This window comes from Eleutherodactylus coqui, chromosome 10 (genome assembly GCF_035609145.1).
Source record: "Eleutherodactylus coqui strain aEleCoq1 chromosome 10, aEleCoq1.hap1, whole genome shotgun sequence".
In the NCBI taxonomy this organism is placed as follows: Eukaryota; Metazoa; Chordata; class Amphibia; order Anura; family Eleutherodactylidae; genus Eleutherodactylus; species Eleutherodactylus coqui.
In genome coordinates, this window is record NC_089846.1 from 135531931 (window position 1) to 135551855 (window position 19925).

Consider the following 19925-nt stretch of genomic DNA (forward strand, 5'->3'; position numbering starts at 1 on the left):
AGAAAAAGTAGGAGAAGAACAAACACTGTTTTGGTGGGATTGGCTGAGACAAACTGCCGAAAGTTCAGGTTTGCACCAAACCTTTAGCAAAGTTCGGCCCAAAACAGGGTTTTAGGTGTTTCAGTCCGCTGAACACTAGTCTTCAGCTACAGGATGATAAATAACAATATCCATATAGTATATTGTAGAATAGTAATAAACATCAGTAACAAACATTTTATGTAATTCTTGTAATCTACTAAATAAAAAAAGCATAAAAATCCCAAACTATTGAAACAGTATGAGGAAAAGGAAACGTCAACCCAGCTGCATCTATCAGATAGAAGAACTGGCCGGACTTGAGGCTCCCTGTTGGACATTTCTTTGTCTTAACTCTAACAAAGCTCTTATTTATAATTTTTGCACAAAATAAGCCAAAATCAATATGATCGGTCATTACCGCCTAATTTTAGTCTTTTTTTATATCTTTGCGGTTTAACACTGAGGCCTTCAAACTGCTTCATATAGACTTTTTAAGTACTTTTAGCAGCAGCAACTGTTCAGTTTCTAGACCTTGTTGCTCAGCCTTCGGGAAAGTTGAAGGGTCTATTGAAGGCCTACAGATAATTTGTGCTGAGCTCCAGTATAAGGGTTCATTCAATGTGTATTTTGCCCTTCTTGCATTTTTTTGCGCGCGTAATCGTTGTGTATTTACGAGGACAAAAAAAATAAAAGCTGCTCCAATTGATGTCATGCACAAATCCGCAGTAAATCCGCATGTATCATGAGTATTCACTGCATATTTGCGCAGTCCCATTGACTTAAATTATCTATTTCAGCCATTCTTATTTGTACGTGTATATACGCACACAAAGAATGCTTGTGTGAATACCCCAATCCAAACCGATGGGGATTCAGTGCTCCATGTGTACAAAATACGTGCCTAATGGCTGCTTCACATGGTTGCAAGTGCAAAAATGCACGCAGTAGTGCGGCTTTATGCGCCATGAACACCAAAATAGAGCATGCTCCTTTTTTGTGAAAGTGAGAATGAAGCCATTGAAAACAATGGGCTCTATTCTACATGCATTGTGCACACAAGACAATATGAAGATTTCCTCTGAAATGACTCGTGACTGCATATAGCACACTCCTGGAAATAGACAATGTGTACAGTAGTTCCAGGATGCCGTATAACAACATCCCCGAATGTAACCCCTTCATTTCATTTGGCTATTATATTGCAAAATATCAGGATATAAAATGATAAAAGGCTGTTGAAAAGAGTAATTAGTGATGCTAATGAGTTAATGAGTGCGGTGCACTCCATTATTTATATCACACAATAAGACTAATTATGCCTAATAATAAGTAAGTAAGATCAGTCTTTATATGTAAACACAGAAGTGGCTAGAAATTGGAAGTAATACAGAGTATAAGTTTAGATATTGTCCCTTTGTACCCTTTCTAACCTTCCCTTTGGTATTTGCTTATGAACAACCGTCTTGTTTTTACTGTAATTTATGTATTGAAATAATTAGTTTTTCATGAGATAAATGGGTTTGCTGTTATTTTAGACACATTAAAATCCCATTTTTGCATCTTTTAAAATTTTTTTTGTGTGGGGAAGGGGCAAATTTACCATTAAATATGATGCTACAGAAAATAAAACTAATGCAGGTTCTTCTTTTCTGTTCTGTTTTTTTTTTTTGCAAACGATAGAAATCTGTGACCGCAGAACAGACACCCTTCTCCATTCTCTCTTAAAGGTCAAAATGTAAAACCGTGGAGTAAACAGGGCCGTATTCATAGTTAGATTGGTTTCTCTACTTCTTTTTAACCTTTTTTACCAGATTACTGGGTCGTTCCTTCTTTATTCACATTTGTTTGCTCCAGCTCTGATGATAAATCAGGTTTTTGATAACGCTCATTTTCTTTTTGAATCCACATATTAAAGGGGTTTTCTGGGATTAAAAAAAATTCTATGATTCTGGAACCATGTAAAATAAATAAGTAATACTCCCCTCTTTCAGTGGCTCCTTGTCCAGCGCTGGAGCCACTCTGAACCTGGATGCAGCAGGCTGCGGTCATGTGCCATTCATGTGATCGCTCAGCCAATCACAGGCTTCAGCATTTACATGCCATTCATAGCAGAATAGCTGCTGAGGCCTGTGACTGTCTGAGCGGTCCTGTGCGCAATGAATGGCGCATGACCACAACCAGTTTCTTTTGCATTTAGAGCAGCGAAAACCATGGCTCCAGCGGTGAACGAGGAGCACTGAGAGCGGGTGAGTATAGCATTTCTTTATTTTATAAGGTTCGCGGCCATAAACTTTTTTTTAAAGTTCTTGAAAACCCCAATAAATATTTTTTAAATTCATTTTCTTCATTTTTATCCATTTCTATGTTCTCCTTCTCCATCATAGCCGTTTCAGAGACAGAGAAGGGGGCCGGATTAATTATTGGAATGAGGCTGACTGCCCGCCCCTTTATGCACATCGCTGACCCAAGAAGTGGGAGGAGTGCTCTCCTGTGTCAGAACAAATGTGGAGGTATAGCAGGCAGAACTCCAGACTGATGCTGACAATGGGACATCAGTATCACCTTCATAATGACAACACATTAGCAAGTTACATTAAACAGTAGCCCTTCCATGGCACTCTGATATATATATAGTTGGTGCTGGAGTAGGGGCCCACTCCTTAAAATACCAAGCAGAACTCTGAACACATATCAAGTCTTTTGAATTCTGTAATTTTATTCAGGGCAATCCACATATCTGACCTTTCGGTCCAGAGGAACTTTATTTATCTGCTGGATGGGTGAAAACTGATAGATCGGTTGGGGTCTGTCCTCTGGGTCCTCAACCAATCCAGAGAATAGACTTCTGATTGATCTCCAAGGAAATAAGACTTGAGGTTATGCAGGTGCATCACTGCTACATTCACTTCAATGTTTTTTTTCTCATCAGTCTCCGGTACTCTCATTGTAATGAATGGCGCAGTGGTGCACCTGCACAACCTCTGCTCTTTTCCCTTGAAGACCCCATGCTCATGATCATTGTGGGGCCCAGCAGTCAGACTCCCACCAATTTATCAGCTTTCACCCATCCAACAGATGGGTGAAAACTTGAAAAAACTTTCAGTCTCCAGAATACCCCTTTTAATTTCAATTGGGTAGCAATAAATAACATTATATTTACTCAGAGAACCCCTTAAGGGCTCGGTCAGAAGAGCGGAGATCCACGCGTTTTTCCACGCGGAACAAAAAAAATGCACCGCATGTGCGGGCAGAAATTCGCACCTACCAAAGATAGAACATGGGTGGCAATGGACGTGGTCATGCAAAACGTGTGGCTCTCCGCTCGTCTGACCGAGCCCTTAAAGACCCATATTTACACATCTTTACTGTAAATGGTGAGGACACTAGATAATGAATGTTCAATTCATCTGCAACACTGCCACAAGCTACATCATGCAACACATAGTTCTCAATGAAATCAATGGCGGTCCACGTAGGGCGTAGAAAGGCTGGTTCCTCCAGAGGAAGAAATTATCATTTTAGCTGCTGTCCATTCCGGCCAATAGATGATTGCCCTGAATATAAGAGTCCTTTGCTATTAATTCAGTAGCGTTTTTAGAAATGACTTCACTTAAACCAGACAATCATGTTAATATTCTTATTACAATGTCTCACTGTACCACAATTTTATAATTATCCGTCTTAGTCTGAAGTATGGGCAGCAGTCGTTACATTGACATATATATGAAAAGTGTTCCATACCACCATTACTCAGTGGTTTCAATTATGAAATGGAAATATTGAAGTTTCTACAGTGAATTGTGCCGGCATTAAGAAGCCAAATAGGAGAAGGTTCACCATATACCTAACTTTCATCACTGTCCTGCTTCTCCAAGGCAGGAAAGACTTCTGACTTGTCATGTAAACTTGCCGATTTTTTCCTTTTACTCTCTGCTCCCATACTTGTAACGGAGTGCTTCCTGAAGGTTGAGAGTCTTCTTCGAAAGTTTTCTCCTGAGAAAAAGTAGAGCATGGGATCAAAGCAACAATTAGAGGCTGCAAGGGCCAATGTTATCACCACCTTCTTCTGCTCCCATAAGGTATCTTCACTACATTCCTTATTCTTGTTAAATGTGTGAAGGTGTATGGCCCGTTGGATGTGATACGGCATGAAGCTTAAGAAGAACACAGTCATGACAATGATAATCATTCGAATGGCCTTCTTTCTGGAGGTTTGTTGCTTCGTCATAGAGTTCTTGAGCAGTGTCTTTATAATCAAGGTATAGCACACCAATATTACGATAAATGGGATAATGAAGCCAATGGTGAAGGCGATGTAGTTGAGCGTGAAGACCATTTTTTTACTACTTTCAGTAAGTGGTGGCTCGAAACACTTGGTTATATTGGTTTGGAGGTCTATATATGACCCACTCTTTAGAAATGGTGAACTTGTCAAAGTGACAAAGAGCCATATTCCTGCACAAGCCCACTTTGCTCTCTTTATGGACACCAAATTGAGATTTCTAACAGGAAAGACTATTGCCAGGAAGCGTGTGACACTCATTGCCGTCAGAATAAAAATGCTGCAGTACAGGTTCACGTAGAAGACGTAGGAACTGATTCGGCACAAGAAATCACCGAAGTACCATTGTCCTTTGCTGACATAGTAAACCACCCTTAGTGGAAGGGTGCAGATGAACAGCAGATCAGAGATGGCGAGGTTGAGCATGTAGATATGGAAAGCTGTTCTTTGGTTGTATGTTTTTATCAGGACAACTAAAGCGAAGGTATTGCCAATGAGCCCAAATGCTGTGAACATTGAGTACGCCGTAGAGTAGACCTTGTTACGGAAATCATCAATGCTGCAAGAAGATGCATCACCATACAGGGCTGTAGTATTCGACATGGTAGGAATCTATGAAAAAAAAAAGGATAAATGTCTTACAAAACTGACCGCCATATTTTATTGTAAAATATTAACCCCGTGTTTTATTGTGTAATTGAATCATATTGACTCAATGAGATATTTTCCACTGGTCTCTATAGAACTGTTTTTTTACAGCCTGCACAAAGATTACTCATAAATGCCTTCCAGCACCTGATGCTGAGATGCATCCTCAAACATGAAGCTGGTACCACTGTGCCTTTTTGTTGGGGATTGCCCATTTATGATCGTGTGAAGTGTTTGGCCAACATTAAAGTTTAGTATCATTTAGAGGCACATGGTATATTATTTGGGAACTATATGACCCTTTTACAGCTTATGGGCAATTTATGCAGGTAGCATTAGTATAATTATTATTTGGGTACTATACGCAATATTACATGGGTTGTTTATACAGCATTAGGTTGGCACTATGTGGAAGAGGTATTTAGGCATTGCTTATACCCAAATATTGCTATAAACTCAGGTAAATAGTACCGTAAGTACTTTGATTGTTGCCCAGGGCCCCATTTTCTATAAGACTGGTCCTAAGAAGTATTTTTACTTAGAATCACCTACTTTCGTCAAGTAGTAGAACTGTGGAGATGTCAAATAAGTAGAGATGAGCGAGTATACTCGCTAAGGCACATTACTCAAACGAGTAGTGCCTTAGCTGAGTATCTTCCGGCTCGTCTCTAAAGATTCGGGGGCCGGCGGGGGGAAAGCGGGGAGGAATGGAGGGGAGATCTCTCTCTCCCTCTCTCCCCCCCACTCCCCCTGCTCCCCGCCGCAACTCACCTGTCTCCTGCGCCGGCCCCCGAATCTTTAGTGACGAGCGGGGAGATACTCGGCTAAGGCACTACTCGCTCGAGTAGTGTGCAAATAAGAGTTTTTTCCTAGAATGGTTTTCTGTCGGCCAATCTACCAAAAACTGCAACAAACAAAATTGACATTCTTCTCTACCATTCCAGCCATAGAAAACTAAACTGTTGTCATTAGTCCCTTGGTGGCCTCCCTCATTGATGCCCTCCTGGCACAGTCATCTAGTTCTGCTTTTGCCAGATTTAAAAAAATTTAATATTCTATATTTTTAATAATTTAATGTAATCCATGGCATAGGGGAGCCACGCTCTATAATATTCATATGCCCTGAACGTACATGTAGAAAGAGGTTGTTGAGCGAGGATAATTCCTTAGGGCCGCCTGCACACGGCAGAGCCGGATTCCGCATGCAGGGCAGCCACGCCCCCCATTTTGGGAAATTGTCATTGAGCGGTGTACCGCTCAAAATGTCACAAAAGTTTTGCCTATGTGGGGCTTGCGTCAAATTGTGCAACATTTTTTAATACCAAAAAAAGGTTGAAAAATTTCCCCCCATGTGTGAAACCAGCCTCAAGGAATTGGACTGCTATTCAAGGACTCATTATGTACCGGACTGGTGACCGGAAACATCTCAATCATTACAGAAGGTGCTCCAGAACGGCTGCGAGTTGTAAAAGGTCTTCTGTTTTTCTTGACCCTGGACTAGCTTCTTGGAATCTAGATTCTTGGTATGCTTGGCAAACCTAAAGGTAAAGCAACACAGTTATTACTTGCACTTTCCTTAGAAATACATTGTATATAAGACTATCAAGTTGTGTCATCTGAAGCGTCACCTTTTGTAGTTTTGGTTTCATTCTAGATATCAACACAATGTTACAGTCACATGTTGTAGTAAATCAGCCATTCCCTTACTGATGCGGGTTACCAAAAATCTCTGCTTTAGAAGAGGACTGGCGTGAAATCACTAAGTGCCGGTTCACACCTGTCTTAGATATTCTGTTAGGAGCCTCTGTTACAGTTTTCATCCAAAATACCAGAAAAATTAGTGCAGCTCTATATTTTTCATTAATATACTGGACACTATGACAGAAATCTGATGGACCCCATTGTCCTCATTAGTGTACCCATTGGTGTCCAGCATGTGTCAGATTGAGCACCGTCTACAGAAAGTTATAAGCTGTAATAGTGTGCAAACGCAGCTATAAACAATCTCTAACCCCAGGAAAATATGAAGAACTCTGCAGCTAATTTGGATGTAGGGTTTCTTCAGTTGGACGTACCTGCAGGTGTTTTTTTGCACACAAATTATAAGCGCGCAATACGCAGAGAATAGAACCCATTGATGTCAGCGGGTTCTTTCACATGAACAATCCCTGGCCACTCTACCTCCATTGACTTGAACATACTCAGGTGGCAGCCTGTGGGATAGCTGTCAGGTGTTTATGCACCCAACGGTCGTCCCATGTGAAGCTAGCTTAAGGGTGGTTAGCACTGTTGCCTTGTCCCATTGGGGTCCAAAGTTCAAATCTGACCAAAGCCAACATTTGCATGGAGTCTGTAGGTTCTTCCCGTGTTTCCACACTTCAAAAACATACTAACAGGCAAATACAGATTGTGAGCCCCCATGGGACGGGGCCCAATGTAAGTGATGACAATCTGTCTACAGTATTATAGAATACATATGCACAATATAAATAAGTTGATATGACTACATTTGCTTTGCTTGGACCTTTGTATTGCGAGGACATCGATTGTTGGTGTTTTAATCTTTCATTGCGAATGTCATTGATTTGATCCTTGACCTCCCCTCCACCTTGATATGAGATCATAGTGCATCTGAAACAGGAGGCTAGACCAGTGATGGGATGATTGAAAAAGTGACAAATGCTCCTTTGACCATAATATCTGCTTAAAATAGTATTTCCTGTATGCATTGTTTGTTAGTATGCATGTTTTGTTATAAACAGTATCTTTTCACCTAGACAGTGAGTGAGGAGACTCAAAAGGCCATTCATGCTCCTCTGGGTAATATGCAAATAAGGGAGATGGAATAATACCTCCACAGTGGGTCCTGTAAAAACACAAACCAAGACACCATAGTGAAAGAGTTTTCTCTGGAAAAAGCAAACAATTTATGAAGATTTATACTCCTGGCATGATACTGCAGGATGTGCTCAAGTCTTGATCTACATGATACGGCACAGAAGAGAGTGTGAGCAAAGGATACCATCAATTTACATCCTTTAAGCTAAACTGAAGCACTGGATTACGCCTCTTACAGATCCCGAACGACCAGAACAGGATTAAATGATGTGAAGGACATCAAAGTGAGAATGGTAGTTCCAATGCTGCCGTCTCAGATCCTGCACTGCATGAGGAATAACACTGTGTAGGCTTCTTGGAGTGTTTTGCTAAGCTTGCAAGTTTTATCGGAAACTAGTAGTGGATGTAAAAAAACAGAGATGTGAGACATAATTACAGAGAAGTCTGTGCTGTGCTTACAGCAAGAGATATACGGGAAAATGAACCCATGTTGCTTCTTGGTGTTCCTTGATTTCCTTAAAGGGACATTTACAACTGGGACCTTTAGGGCATATCCACGGCTTTATGCCATAAAAGTCTCAGAGAGGAGAATCCCACCTCTGGGACCCATACCTGCCTTTAGAACCAAGCCGATCACAATCTGGCAGCATGCAATGGTCATGGGTGGTCAGAAATGACAAACAGCCATGTGGATACTCTGTTTTGTTTTCATAGCTTCCATAGAAGAGTTATGGAAACAGCATGATACAGTGAGTTACGTTGTTTCAACAACTTCTGAGTTATAGAAGTAGCTTCTATTCTGTTCTATGAAAATTACTAAAACAGTGTAGAGCAGCCCACTTGTCTGTTTCCACAACTCTGGTTCACCTCCGGAGATAGGCAAGGGTCTCTGTAGATATGCCATAAAACTTCCAGATGAAAATATCCCTTTAAAGTGCCAAGTGCACCCTCCAGCAATACTCTTGCTTATCATTTTGATTCCAGTGAGCTATTGCATTTAAAGGGGATTGGCATCTCTGCTATACGCCCAGGTATTTCTCCTGCAGTGGCTGCCACATGGGGAGTGTAGCATTACATGGTTGCTTGCAATGTGGCTCTCTGTTCTGGCTTAGAGGAGGGTCTCGAGCTGGGGACCCTACTATATTCCATCCATATGTCTTAATAGGGCCTATGGAGAAGAGTTGTGTTCATCAGACAACCACATTAATAGCTAGTTGTTATGTAGGTATGTTCAGCTTTAAGGAATTACTAGGCAATTGAAGAAGTGATTCCAGTAATATCAATTTATTAGAGAACTGCTTCATTTTAATTACCTAATAAACAGGTCAAAGATCTACATAATGTTTTTGAAGAGAAATCTAAAAAGACTAGAAAAAGAAAAACAACTATTTGTGTGATTTATGAAGTTGACAACTATGAGACTAATGACCTGGAGTGCAGAAAGAAATAGGAAAGTTAGGATGGACAGTTATGGAAGACAGGAAATGTTTGCCTAGTTTCTCAAGTTGATTGATATGCTATTAAATGTCCAAGCCCTACAGTAGTCACTGAGAAGTACTGCAATGCGTTATCATAGCAATCATAGCAATCATAGCTTTTCTGGTTCAAGTCCTTCTCAGTGACATAAAAAATGTAAAAAAAAAAATTAAAATAGTAACCTCTCCCCCACTTTATATATAAAAAAAATAATTAAAAAAGCACATATTTGGTATCATTGTATCCGTAATGACCTGTACAATAAATTGAAAGCACTATTTACACTGCATGGCAAAAAATTATAAAAACTGAGCCAAAATGCTCATTTCGCAAAAAAAAGATGCAATAAAGGTGATCAAAAAAGCCGTATGCAGCCCAATATGCTACCACTAGAATTAAAGATGAAAATCCTCAAAACATCGTTGCATTCTTATGGCCAAAATAGGCCATGTCCATAAGGAGTTAATGGCGATCTAAATAAAAGATACGCTTTTAAATATACACTTGCACCTGGAGTTCTGGAAGACTCAAGCCGGTGTAATAGGAATGAGGCTGTTGGATTCCAGCTGCTTGTCTTTTTATTCTCGGGGAGATAAGCTGTGGCCATAAGTGTCTGCCAAGCGTACATGTGTACGGGGCTTTCAGGTGACATAGCTGACAATTGTCTAATCTGCATGGCTACCCGCACAGACTAGGTTATAGTCCAGAGCTACATTCACAAGTCACAATTCGAAGCTGAAATTTAAAGGGATTCTGTCATCAAGCTCATACTGCCTGAATCTCTTAAAATTACATCCCCCGGCTCCCTATCACCTCATCTAACAGCACCATAAGTTATTTTACGGTGCAGTAGGCTGGTGACAGGTTCCCTTTAAGTTGGCTCAAGCATTTCCTGATCTGCTGGCTCTGCCTGATTGATAGGTCAGCAGATCAATCAGCATCCCTCCCCTGCAGAGCTTGCTATATGACCCTGCTCCGCCTTCTGCTTATGTCAGGAATTGAGAAACTTTTCTGATGTGTGAAAAGTTCTGAACATGATCTGATTTCCTGTGTACCTGTGTACCCTTTCTATTATCCTATCTGCCTATCTATGATTCGGACTTCGGCTGCCCTGTCTGGCTATCCTGTCCTGCTGTTCTGTACCTTGTAGTTCTCCTGCTTCTGACCCTGCTTTATATCTGACCCTGATTCTTGGTTTTCTTTTGGCTCTGTCTCTCTTCTTTGACCTCCTGGCACTGACCCCTGGCTAGTTTGTCACCTTTCAATAAAGTGTGATTGTTCTCAGTAAGAGAAACCAAGTCATCTTGTAGATATGATACCTTTTAATGACTAACAAAAATACATAATGTTATAGTGAGCTTTCCAACCTACGCAGGGTTCTTCACCTTTTAATGGCACCAGCCACTGTTTAATGGCACATCAGGGATTTATAGCAACAGAAGACCGTATTCCACTTGGATGGGGTAAACGGTGGAGACCCACGGTCCCTGGGTGTTCCTAGCCAGAGTAGCCACCTCAAAGTTACTGTCGTGGCACATTTTGTTAGAATGGTATTTCTCCCTTAATGTAGAAACTTTACAGAAATGAAGCCTATGAAGAAAGATGAACCCTTCCTAGAGAGACATGTGGTGGAGGATCCGTAACGTTGTGGGGTTGCTTTGCTGCTTCTGGGACTGGAGGCCTTGAATGTGTTATAGGAACAATGAAATCAGAGGACTGTCAGAGCTTTTTAGGGCAAAATGTGCTTCCAAGTGTAAGAAAACTAGGTTTGCATCAAATGAAATGGGTCCAACAGCAGGATAAAGAGTCAAAGTACATCCAGTTGTACACAAGACTGGGTAAGAGGGAGAAAGGACTGTTTATCCCTTTCCAATCCACTGTCTGACGTCTGAAGACATTCTGATTGAAGGCTATACAGCTTTGATGTCAGAAGATGTCCAGCAGGGTATTCTTACTGTATATTACTGGCTGCTCTGTTGTTGGGGGCCTCTCCAGCATGTCACATACAGCAGTACTGGCTCTAGCCAGCAGATGGAGCCATTGTAAAATGGCAGAAAGAGAAAGCCCCCTAGAAAACCCTGAATCTAAGATTGCATTGCAAAGGGTTAAAAGCAATTAGTCCTAATCTCAACCCAATGGAAAATCTTTGGAGAGAGCTGATATCTGCTATTGGGAAAGCAGCCTGCAATCATTGAAGAGCTTGAGAGACTTGCAGTGCAAGAAACTACCAGCAGATGAATGCAAGAAGCTCTCCGATAGCTACAAATACATCTGCAGGCAGTCATTGCTGCCAAAGGTTGTGCAACTAAATATTAGGGAAGGGTATCTGTAATCCTGTCCATGAAGTGACTGCAACTTTTTTTCTTGAATGCATTTGAACATGCCAATAAAATATTGTAATAATACCACGTTAGTCCATATCCACTGATTTCAGATCACTTTGGGCTTTTTTATATTAAGCAATCAAAAGCGCCAATAATGCGGACCACCACTGTAAAGTGCACTGAACTATGAAGTGATGTCTACTATCTTATAGAATGGAGGTATTCAGGCTTATTTACTATTGAAAATTTGACAATTTTTTTTGGTGCAAATTGTGCCAGAAAGCTGTGAAACATTCTTTGTGCCACATTTGCTATGTGTTTTATACACTTTCAGACCCTTTTTTCACTGTCTGACAAAGGGGCGGTCCGCCATAGGAAAAAGAGTGTGGCCTAAAGGCAACACTGTCCCAAAAATTACACCGAAAATTATCCCTTTTTTTGTCATAAATTAAAGGGGTTGTCATAAATTAAAGGGGTTGTCCCGCGACAGCAAGTGCAGTTATGCACTTCTGTATGGCCATATTAATGCACTTTGTAATATACATCGTGCATTAAATATGAGCCATAGAGAAGTTATATACTTACCCCCTCCGATGCTGGCGTCCCCGTCTCCATGGCAACGACTAAACTTCTTCTCTGGTCGCCGCAATAGTCGCGCTTGCGCAGAGAAGAATCCTCTTCTGAACAGTCGTGCTAGCTCACAGAGGATTCTTCTCCTAGATGGTCCGGGCTCACGAGCTGCGTCCTGGCTCCTCCCCCTTCTCAGCGTCATCGCGTAGCTCCGCCACCGTCACGTGGTGCCGATCAGCCAATGAGGTGGCTGTAATCGGCAGTGGAGCTCAGACTGGAGAAGAACATCCACGGTGCACCTTGTGCGGGAGAAGACCCGCAGTGCACCATGGGAGAAGACCAGCGGTGCACCTTGGGAAATGACGGCGGCCATCTTGGAAGAAGATTTTTATAACTTCATGAAACAGCTTCATGGTGAGTAGAAACGCTCTAAAAACCGATTTACATGGGTAGTTTGTGATGCTTGCTTAACATGGGGGACTGGGGTGTGAAAATTTTTTCGTTTTGGCCGTGGGACAACCCCTTTAAGTCAACTAATAGGTGGAATAAAATTAGACTAGACGATCTTAAAATGTGACAGATTTATAACCCAGCAGAGTCACTAAAGCTTGTCTAAGTTTGCTCTATTAGATATTATTAGTAAATAATCCCCAGTATTCATAATTTCTCAGCTGCTGCAGAACCTCTGTTTGAGGAGTCATGGGAAGATTCTTCTTCAGCATTGATCAATATGAAATATTCTTGTCCTTTATCAAAAGGTCTCCATCGTGTAAGCTTTATGTGGAACGCATGCAGTAACTATCTAACACACATTGCTGGACAAGGCGTCTTAGAAGTGAGACCACGCACTACATGTCAGGCCATCAGTAGTTGGCACAGGAGTAGGGTCCATGAACAGACGGGAGATAAGTAGTGTTTGTGCAGCATCACTTATCTCTCTATGATCACCAAGCGCTGGCATCAGAATGAATGTTAACAGGAATTTCCAATGATGTGTTTATATTGGGAGCAGAATTCCTAATCTATTCTGGAAAGGAAAGGAGATTCCCATAAATGGTCCGTCTGAGATTACAGTAGAAAAAGCATTTGTAGATATTCTCTTCTCTAAGTCCGAATTTCTCCATTAACTGAGCGATAAACAAAGCATTTGTGTTCTCCCACAGCCGTATCCTAATGGTAGATTGCCTTTGGAATGTTCTCCAGACAGCTGATGTAAGTCCAATAGTGGCGTAGTCAGTCTATTGTGTGGTCCAACTTGTGGAATAAGCCAGAGACCTCGTATTACTCTATATACAACATTAGAACGTTTTGTATACTTACACAGATGCATATTGTCAGTATTGTACAATGTAACATTGTATCATGATGAGCTTTTGCAACCTTTACAACCCTCCATCGCTTGATATACAGGTTTTTTTTTTAACTCTTCCTGTACCTATGAGTGATGAGCCATCTGGTTGTCAGACCTCGGGGTCTAAAGCTTCCGTTTGATATGATCTGTTTGATATGTTTCCCTTTTGTATGTTGATTCAAATCCTTCTAGAATATTGTTTCTGGCCACAAGCCGTTCTTGATAGCTCTCAATACAGACAGTTGCAATCATCAAGATGGTCAGCTTGGAGAAACCGTAGGCTTTCATATTAAAGCGACTGCTCATACTTGGACATTTTGCTTTTTTAATCTAAGTAGATCCAACATTTTACACTGATCCATTTCTTAAAGCATATTCAGGCTTTCAGATGATTATTCACAATAAGATGCCATGTGAGCAGATGAGGAGTAACTGAATTACTGGCATAGTACAGCTTGTGTCCTGCCTGGTTGATCCTCTGCAGGCTGTGGGCTCAGTCAGACGGGCGTTTTTTTCGCACGATTTTTGGTTCTTGTTCTTAGGTGAGTGCCATGGCGAGTGACAGCTCATTCATTTGTCATATAGCTTAAGAGCAGCTTAGTGCCATTTAAGTGAATGGAATTGAGATACTGCATCAGATACCGCCGCTGCAAAATGCACAGCACTGGGCCTGGAATGCAGTGAAGTGGCCATGGCACTCACCTGAACTCCATGGCCACTTCAAACAACTAATTGTCAAAGGTTCCAAACAGCAGACCCCTGACTACCAAATCTTGATGACCTATACTACAGGGGAGTCCCAGAAAACCCTTCTAAAAGGGTTGTCCCAGAATATCACTAATGATGGTATAAAGAGAATAGCGATCCCACTTTGCTGGTTGTTCTCTGCTTTCACTCTGTGAGTGCAGGTATACTCACTTCCCTCCACACCGCCCAGTCACAGCGGCAATCCTTTACAGTTGGGAACAGAAGGCTTCCTGAAAGTAACTCTGCTTTATTTAGATGGTGCTCATGTTACAGGATAAAAACCAGGAGAACGTGTTTCAGTTCACAAGGAACCTCGATCACCTCATTTGCATTCTCTTTCCTGTTCCCTTAAAACCACTTTCAATTAAAAACTCACCTGAAACTTTTAGACGCAACGATTATCGCTCACAATTCGCCCAAAAGCCGTCTTTTGAGCGATAATTATAATCGTTGTGTGTAACTGCACTGACATCGTGCATTGATTTCGTTAAGCCGTTGCTCATCGTTGTCTTTCAGCGTGCTGATGATCAGCCGTATCAGGGATTCACAGCGGGATACAGCTGATACTATTGTTTCAGCTGTATCCCGCTCCCTGATAACAGGCTGGGTATGAAGAACAGAGCGGTCCAGCAGCGTTCTCCATACCTGACACAGAGCGCTTAGCTGTATAACAGCCGGGCGCTCCATGCAGAAACATCTGAATGCAGAAGACAAGCAGGGACACCCCGCTTGTCTTCTGCATCCTCCGCTGGCAGCGCAAGGTGAGCGATCATCTTGCGCTGTAAATGACACAACGATGATCGCTCAGAAGTCACTTGAGCGACATCTTTAGAGCGATTATCATTGTGTCTAAATGGGGCATAAACCCCTTCTCCTTCATATGGACGGACAATACCTGTGTTCACTTGTTCCTATAGCAAATACACCTGTATACTCCCTTTCTTATAGAAGAAGATGATATAATATAACACAGCTTTTCACATAATTGAAACACTTACAGAATTATTAGAGAAACTTACAGAACGCAGCATACTAACCTTAAGGCCTCCTTCACACGGGTGACACCGCATCGCATCGCTGCACCGTACAATATAGCTGTGATTTTCTCGCAGCAATACCGCGATTTTGTAGCGCTACAAAGTCGCATGTGACGCTACAAAATCACGCGACTTTGTAGCATCTGCTACTGTCAAAGTTGCATCGCATCGCATGCAAACCGCGTTTTCATGCGATGCAACAGAGAGGAAGGCTCCATAGAGAAACATGGGCTACAAAACCTAGCGTGTCGTGGGCATATTGCCGGACCTGCGAGGTTTGTGTGTCGTTTTGTAGCATGCTACAAAACGTCTCATGTGTGAAGGAACCCATAGGAAAGCATAGGCTTCTCATACATGCGATTTGTAGCATCGTAGCAATGCTACAAAATTGCACGACTTTGTCACCCGTGTGAAGGAGGCCTAATAAATGCCCAGACAGATCCAGCATTAGTGGAATAGATATTTAGTTACATTTTATTTCTCTTTCAATTATAATCTGCAACATTGTTTCCGGTTTCTTTATAAATAGTTTTTCTTAGCTTTTCTTTTTATTTATTGTATTAACTGCCACATTATATTTATAAACTTCACATGTTTTATCTTCAATTATTTATTTATTTTTGCCACATCTAATAAATATAGAGTAAATCCGTTTTGGTGTTCATTCCTGCTGGAGATCAGGTGTTCAATGTCAGAATCCAGTAAGCTTCCCTCTTAAAGACTATTTCTTTCTGGAATTTCTGACTTTTTCTATAGCAAAGAATGCAAAGCTCTTTACATCCCCTGAATGTACCTCTAAAAAATGTTTAGCCGCTCCTGAACTGTTCGGGTTGGAATTATGTACTTGTCTGACATGTTCTGCGATATGCGTGTTATTATTCTCGTAGTGCAACCCACATAATTAATATTACATGCAGTACAAGTTATTATATAAATAACATCAGAATTACAATTTATGAAGCTTTTAATATTACATTCCTTATTACCTTCACTATTACTAAATTTATCTTTTTTTTATTGCCACATGACAAACAGTGCAGCGTGATTTCCCACATCTGTAGAAGCCTCTGTATGTCATCCAACGAGGTTTACTTACTTTAGTTTACTCTGTTTTAGTAACAAGGGAGGAATAGAAACCAAATTATATAGAAAAAGTCCAGCAGGGAATACGATTCTTCATGCCGAAAGTGGACATCCAAATCATGTCATCAGGGCCATTCCCAAAGGGGAATTAATTAGGGCTAAACGAGCATGTTCCACGGTTAATGATTACAACCAAATCAAAAAGGCATCAGACAAAGGTTAAAGGAAAGAGGATACAGTAGAATAATAATAATAATCTTTATTTGTATGGCGCTAACTTATTCCGCAGCGCTTTCAGGCATGGATAAATGCAAAACAATGCAATTGCAACAATTACAATGTGAGGTACATTGGGTTAGACACAAATGGGTTGAGGGTGGTACAGGAGGTGCAGGGGTGGGGAACACAGGCAATAGGAAATTTCATGTACAGATCATGTATTAGAAGGCAAACAGGGTGGAGCACCATAGGGAGGGGCAAGGGACTATGTTACGGCACTCTGGCCCCCGAGCGCCAGTTGGGGTGCCCTGATCTCCCGCACCCCCACTGTCCCTGCCTACTTGCCTCGGCCCTGGCTAACCCCAGGCGGACAACTGGACGGCAGTCCCTGCCCTGGCTAGGGACCTGGCGACTGACAAGCAGGAAACTACCTAATGGGGGGAACAGAGTGCCGACAGAGGAGGCAGATGAATCAGACCAACAAAACATACACGGCTGGAGATGGGACTCACAGGCAAACTGGCAGGGTGCTGGATAGCAACTAGTACTGACTGGGCCAGACTAGATTAGAGGCTAGCAGAACCAACACAAACAGACAGAGTAATAGGGGACCAGAGGGAGCTGACCGACAACTAGGGACTGGCTGAGGCGAACCGCAGACAGACTGGCTAGGTGCATGCAGAACCAATAACTGGCAATGAGCTCACTTCACTGCCAGTCTTTTAACCACAAGGTTCCGCCCAGGGGCGGAGAGTGGGAGGAGGCAACTCCGCCCACTGCTGTATAAGAAGAACGGAGGAGGGCGGGCGGCACCCTACGGGCGACCACGCCCATGCCGCCGCCCACAGCTGCTGGGATACCCTCGACACAGGGCTCCAGGCCGCCGGAGCCGACGCCGGAGCGACGCGCCGCGCTGTATGGTAACATTACCCCCCCTCTGACGGGGGACCTCCGGGCCCCCGGAAGCTCGACCAGGCTTATCCAAAAAACGGCTGTGAAAACGCTGTACCAACCCGAGAATGTGACCCTCCCGAGCGGTCACCATGGACTGATCCTCAGGTCCATGACTTCGGTAGCCTGTGGCTGCCCCATTTCCTTCAGGGGCTCTCCTTTCTACATCTTCTTCAGGATCAACCGTTGACATATCGTCGTGTTTCAGGTCGTCTTCCGAGTCAATGCCCGAACGTTCATCACTATCTCTTGTCCCATCCTCGCTCCCAATGACGCTGTCTTCAAAATATGAGGCAACTCCAATTTTAAAATCACTGTCATCTGAGCTATCATACTCCAAAAAACTCTTCCGGGGCCCCAAATATTGTAAGGTTCCTGTACCCCGGCGAGAATCCGGGATCTCCTGAGCCTCGTGTTCAACTTCATCACAGACCAGGGTGGGCGGCGGGGGGCCGGAGGTGGGCATCACCGAAGAGACAACAGGTTTCGACAACGACTTATGGAACCCCCTGCGACCCCTCCTTTTGCGATTTCCAGAGGACCGGTACCCCTTCTGTCCCACCCTGTACGGCTCAAATACCGACAGACTCTCCTCACAACGCAACTGCCTACGAGACCCCACCCCTTTCTTCCGTCCCCTATGCAGGGCATCGGTGGCGACATCAGCAGCAGGGCGGGCGGACGGGGTTTGAAGGTAAGTGAGACCTCGGGGACTGAGTGCGGTATCGACTGGGCAGGGAGGAAGGGAAGCGTGATGGCTATGGCAGGATGGCCCCCACTGGGTTAGCTCCCCAGTGGCCCAATCGAATTGGGGGTTGTGCAACGCCAGCCACGGCATCCCTAGTATCATGTCTACCGACATTTTCTCCATTACCAGGAACGATAGACCTTCCGAATGGCGACCCCCCACCGTGAGTTGTAACACTGGGGTCCTCCATCGTACCAAGCCCGAAGCAAGAGGAGTAGCATCAATGCTAGCAAAACGAATTGGCGTCTTTAGCGCCACAAATTCAGCCCTCAGGGGCTCAACGAGACGCATGTTTATCAGGTTAGCAGCTGCTCCGGAATCAATAAACGCCTGCCCTAGGCGGGAGAAGTTCCGGAATCTAACCTGACAGGGTATCAGAAGTCTAGGACGTACCTGAGGTCATAGGCGACCCTCCCTGCAATCGCCTAGGACTGGAAGTCTTTCTGCCGATTCAGACTGTGGACGCTGAGGCCTCCGGGGGCAGGTTATCACCCGATGTCCAGCTTTCCCGCAGTAGAGACAGAGATGATGTAATAACCGAATCCGGCGTCGCTCCTCGGGGTCCAGCAGGTCCAGTTCCATAGGTTCGGGAACAGAGACTGGTACGGGCGGGGAGGGGACAGGACAAATGACCTCCCTGACTCTATGGGTCGGTCTATCTTGCTTCCCAGCCCTGAGCCTCCTATCTGCCTTCACTGCTAACTCCATAGCCTCCTTTAAGGACCTGGGAACGGGATGGGAGATCAACAGTTCTTTGACCGCGTCCGAGAGACCTTGCATAAAAACGTCTTTCAGGGCGCTATCGTTCCATGCAGTATCACCCGCATAGCGTCTGAAACTGGAGCAATAATCCTCCACACAAAGCGACCCCTGATGCAGCGCCAGCAACCGTGAAACCGCCAACCCCACTCTGTCCGGCTCATCGAAGATGCCCCCGAGTTCCTGAAAAAAGGAGTCCACCGAATGCAGGGAGGGGGAACCCTCGGGAATGGAAAAGGCCCAAGTCTGGGCAGAGCCCCGCAGCAGGGACATTATGAGCCCGACCCTCTGGACCTCCGAGCCGGAAGAGCGGGGACGCATCCGAAAGAACAGGCGACACGCCTGTTGAAAAACGAAAAACTTGTTCCTCTCCCCAGAGAACACCTCGGGAAGAGGGCACTTGGGTTCGGGACTGGTAACGGCATTCTGCTCCTGCGACAACGCCCACTGCTCCTGGGCCACCATGCGAGCTGACAAATCCCGGATCACCGGCACCAGGTCTTGCAGCTGGTTTGCAAGGGCGCTGATCGCCGCCATGAAAAGAAAAACAGTATTTTAAGGGCCAGTTATTATGTTACGGCACTCTGGCCCCCGAGCGCCAGTTGGGGTGCCCTGATCTCCCGCACCCCCACTGTCCCTGCCTACTTGCCTCGGCCCTGGCTAACCCCAGGCGGACAACTGGACGGCAGTCCCTGCCCTGGCTAGGGACCTGGCGACTGACAAGCAGGAAACTACCTAATGGGGGGAACAGAGTGCCGACAGAGGAGGCAGATGAATCAGACCAACAAAACATACACGGCTGGAGATGGGACTCACAGGCAAACTGGCAGGGTGCTGGATAGCAACTAGTACTGACTGGGCCAGACTAGAT

At 43.8% G+C, this 19925-nt stretch overlaps 1 protein-coding gene across 1 annotated transcript in view; it reads right to left on the reverse strand.

Annotated features, from left to right (window-relative positions):
* Positions 1-2717: 2717 nt before the first annotated feature.
* The window catches only part of CYSLTR1 (cysteinyl leukotriene receptor 1), a 34920-nt gene continuing 17712 nt past the window's right edge, over positions 2718-19925 (reverse strand). Inside the window, exons 2-3 of the mRNA XM_066581886.1 lie at positions 6356-6489; positions 2718-4915 (exon numbers count right to left, since the gene is read on the reverse strand). Of these exons, the coding sequence (XP_066437983.1) occupies positions 3866-4915; positions 6356-6385 (1080 nt within the window). The 5' untranslated portion in view covers positions 6386-6489 and the 3' untranslated portion in view covers positions 2718-3865. The remainder of the gene's footprint in view (positions 4916-6355; positions 6490-19925) is intronic.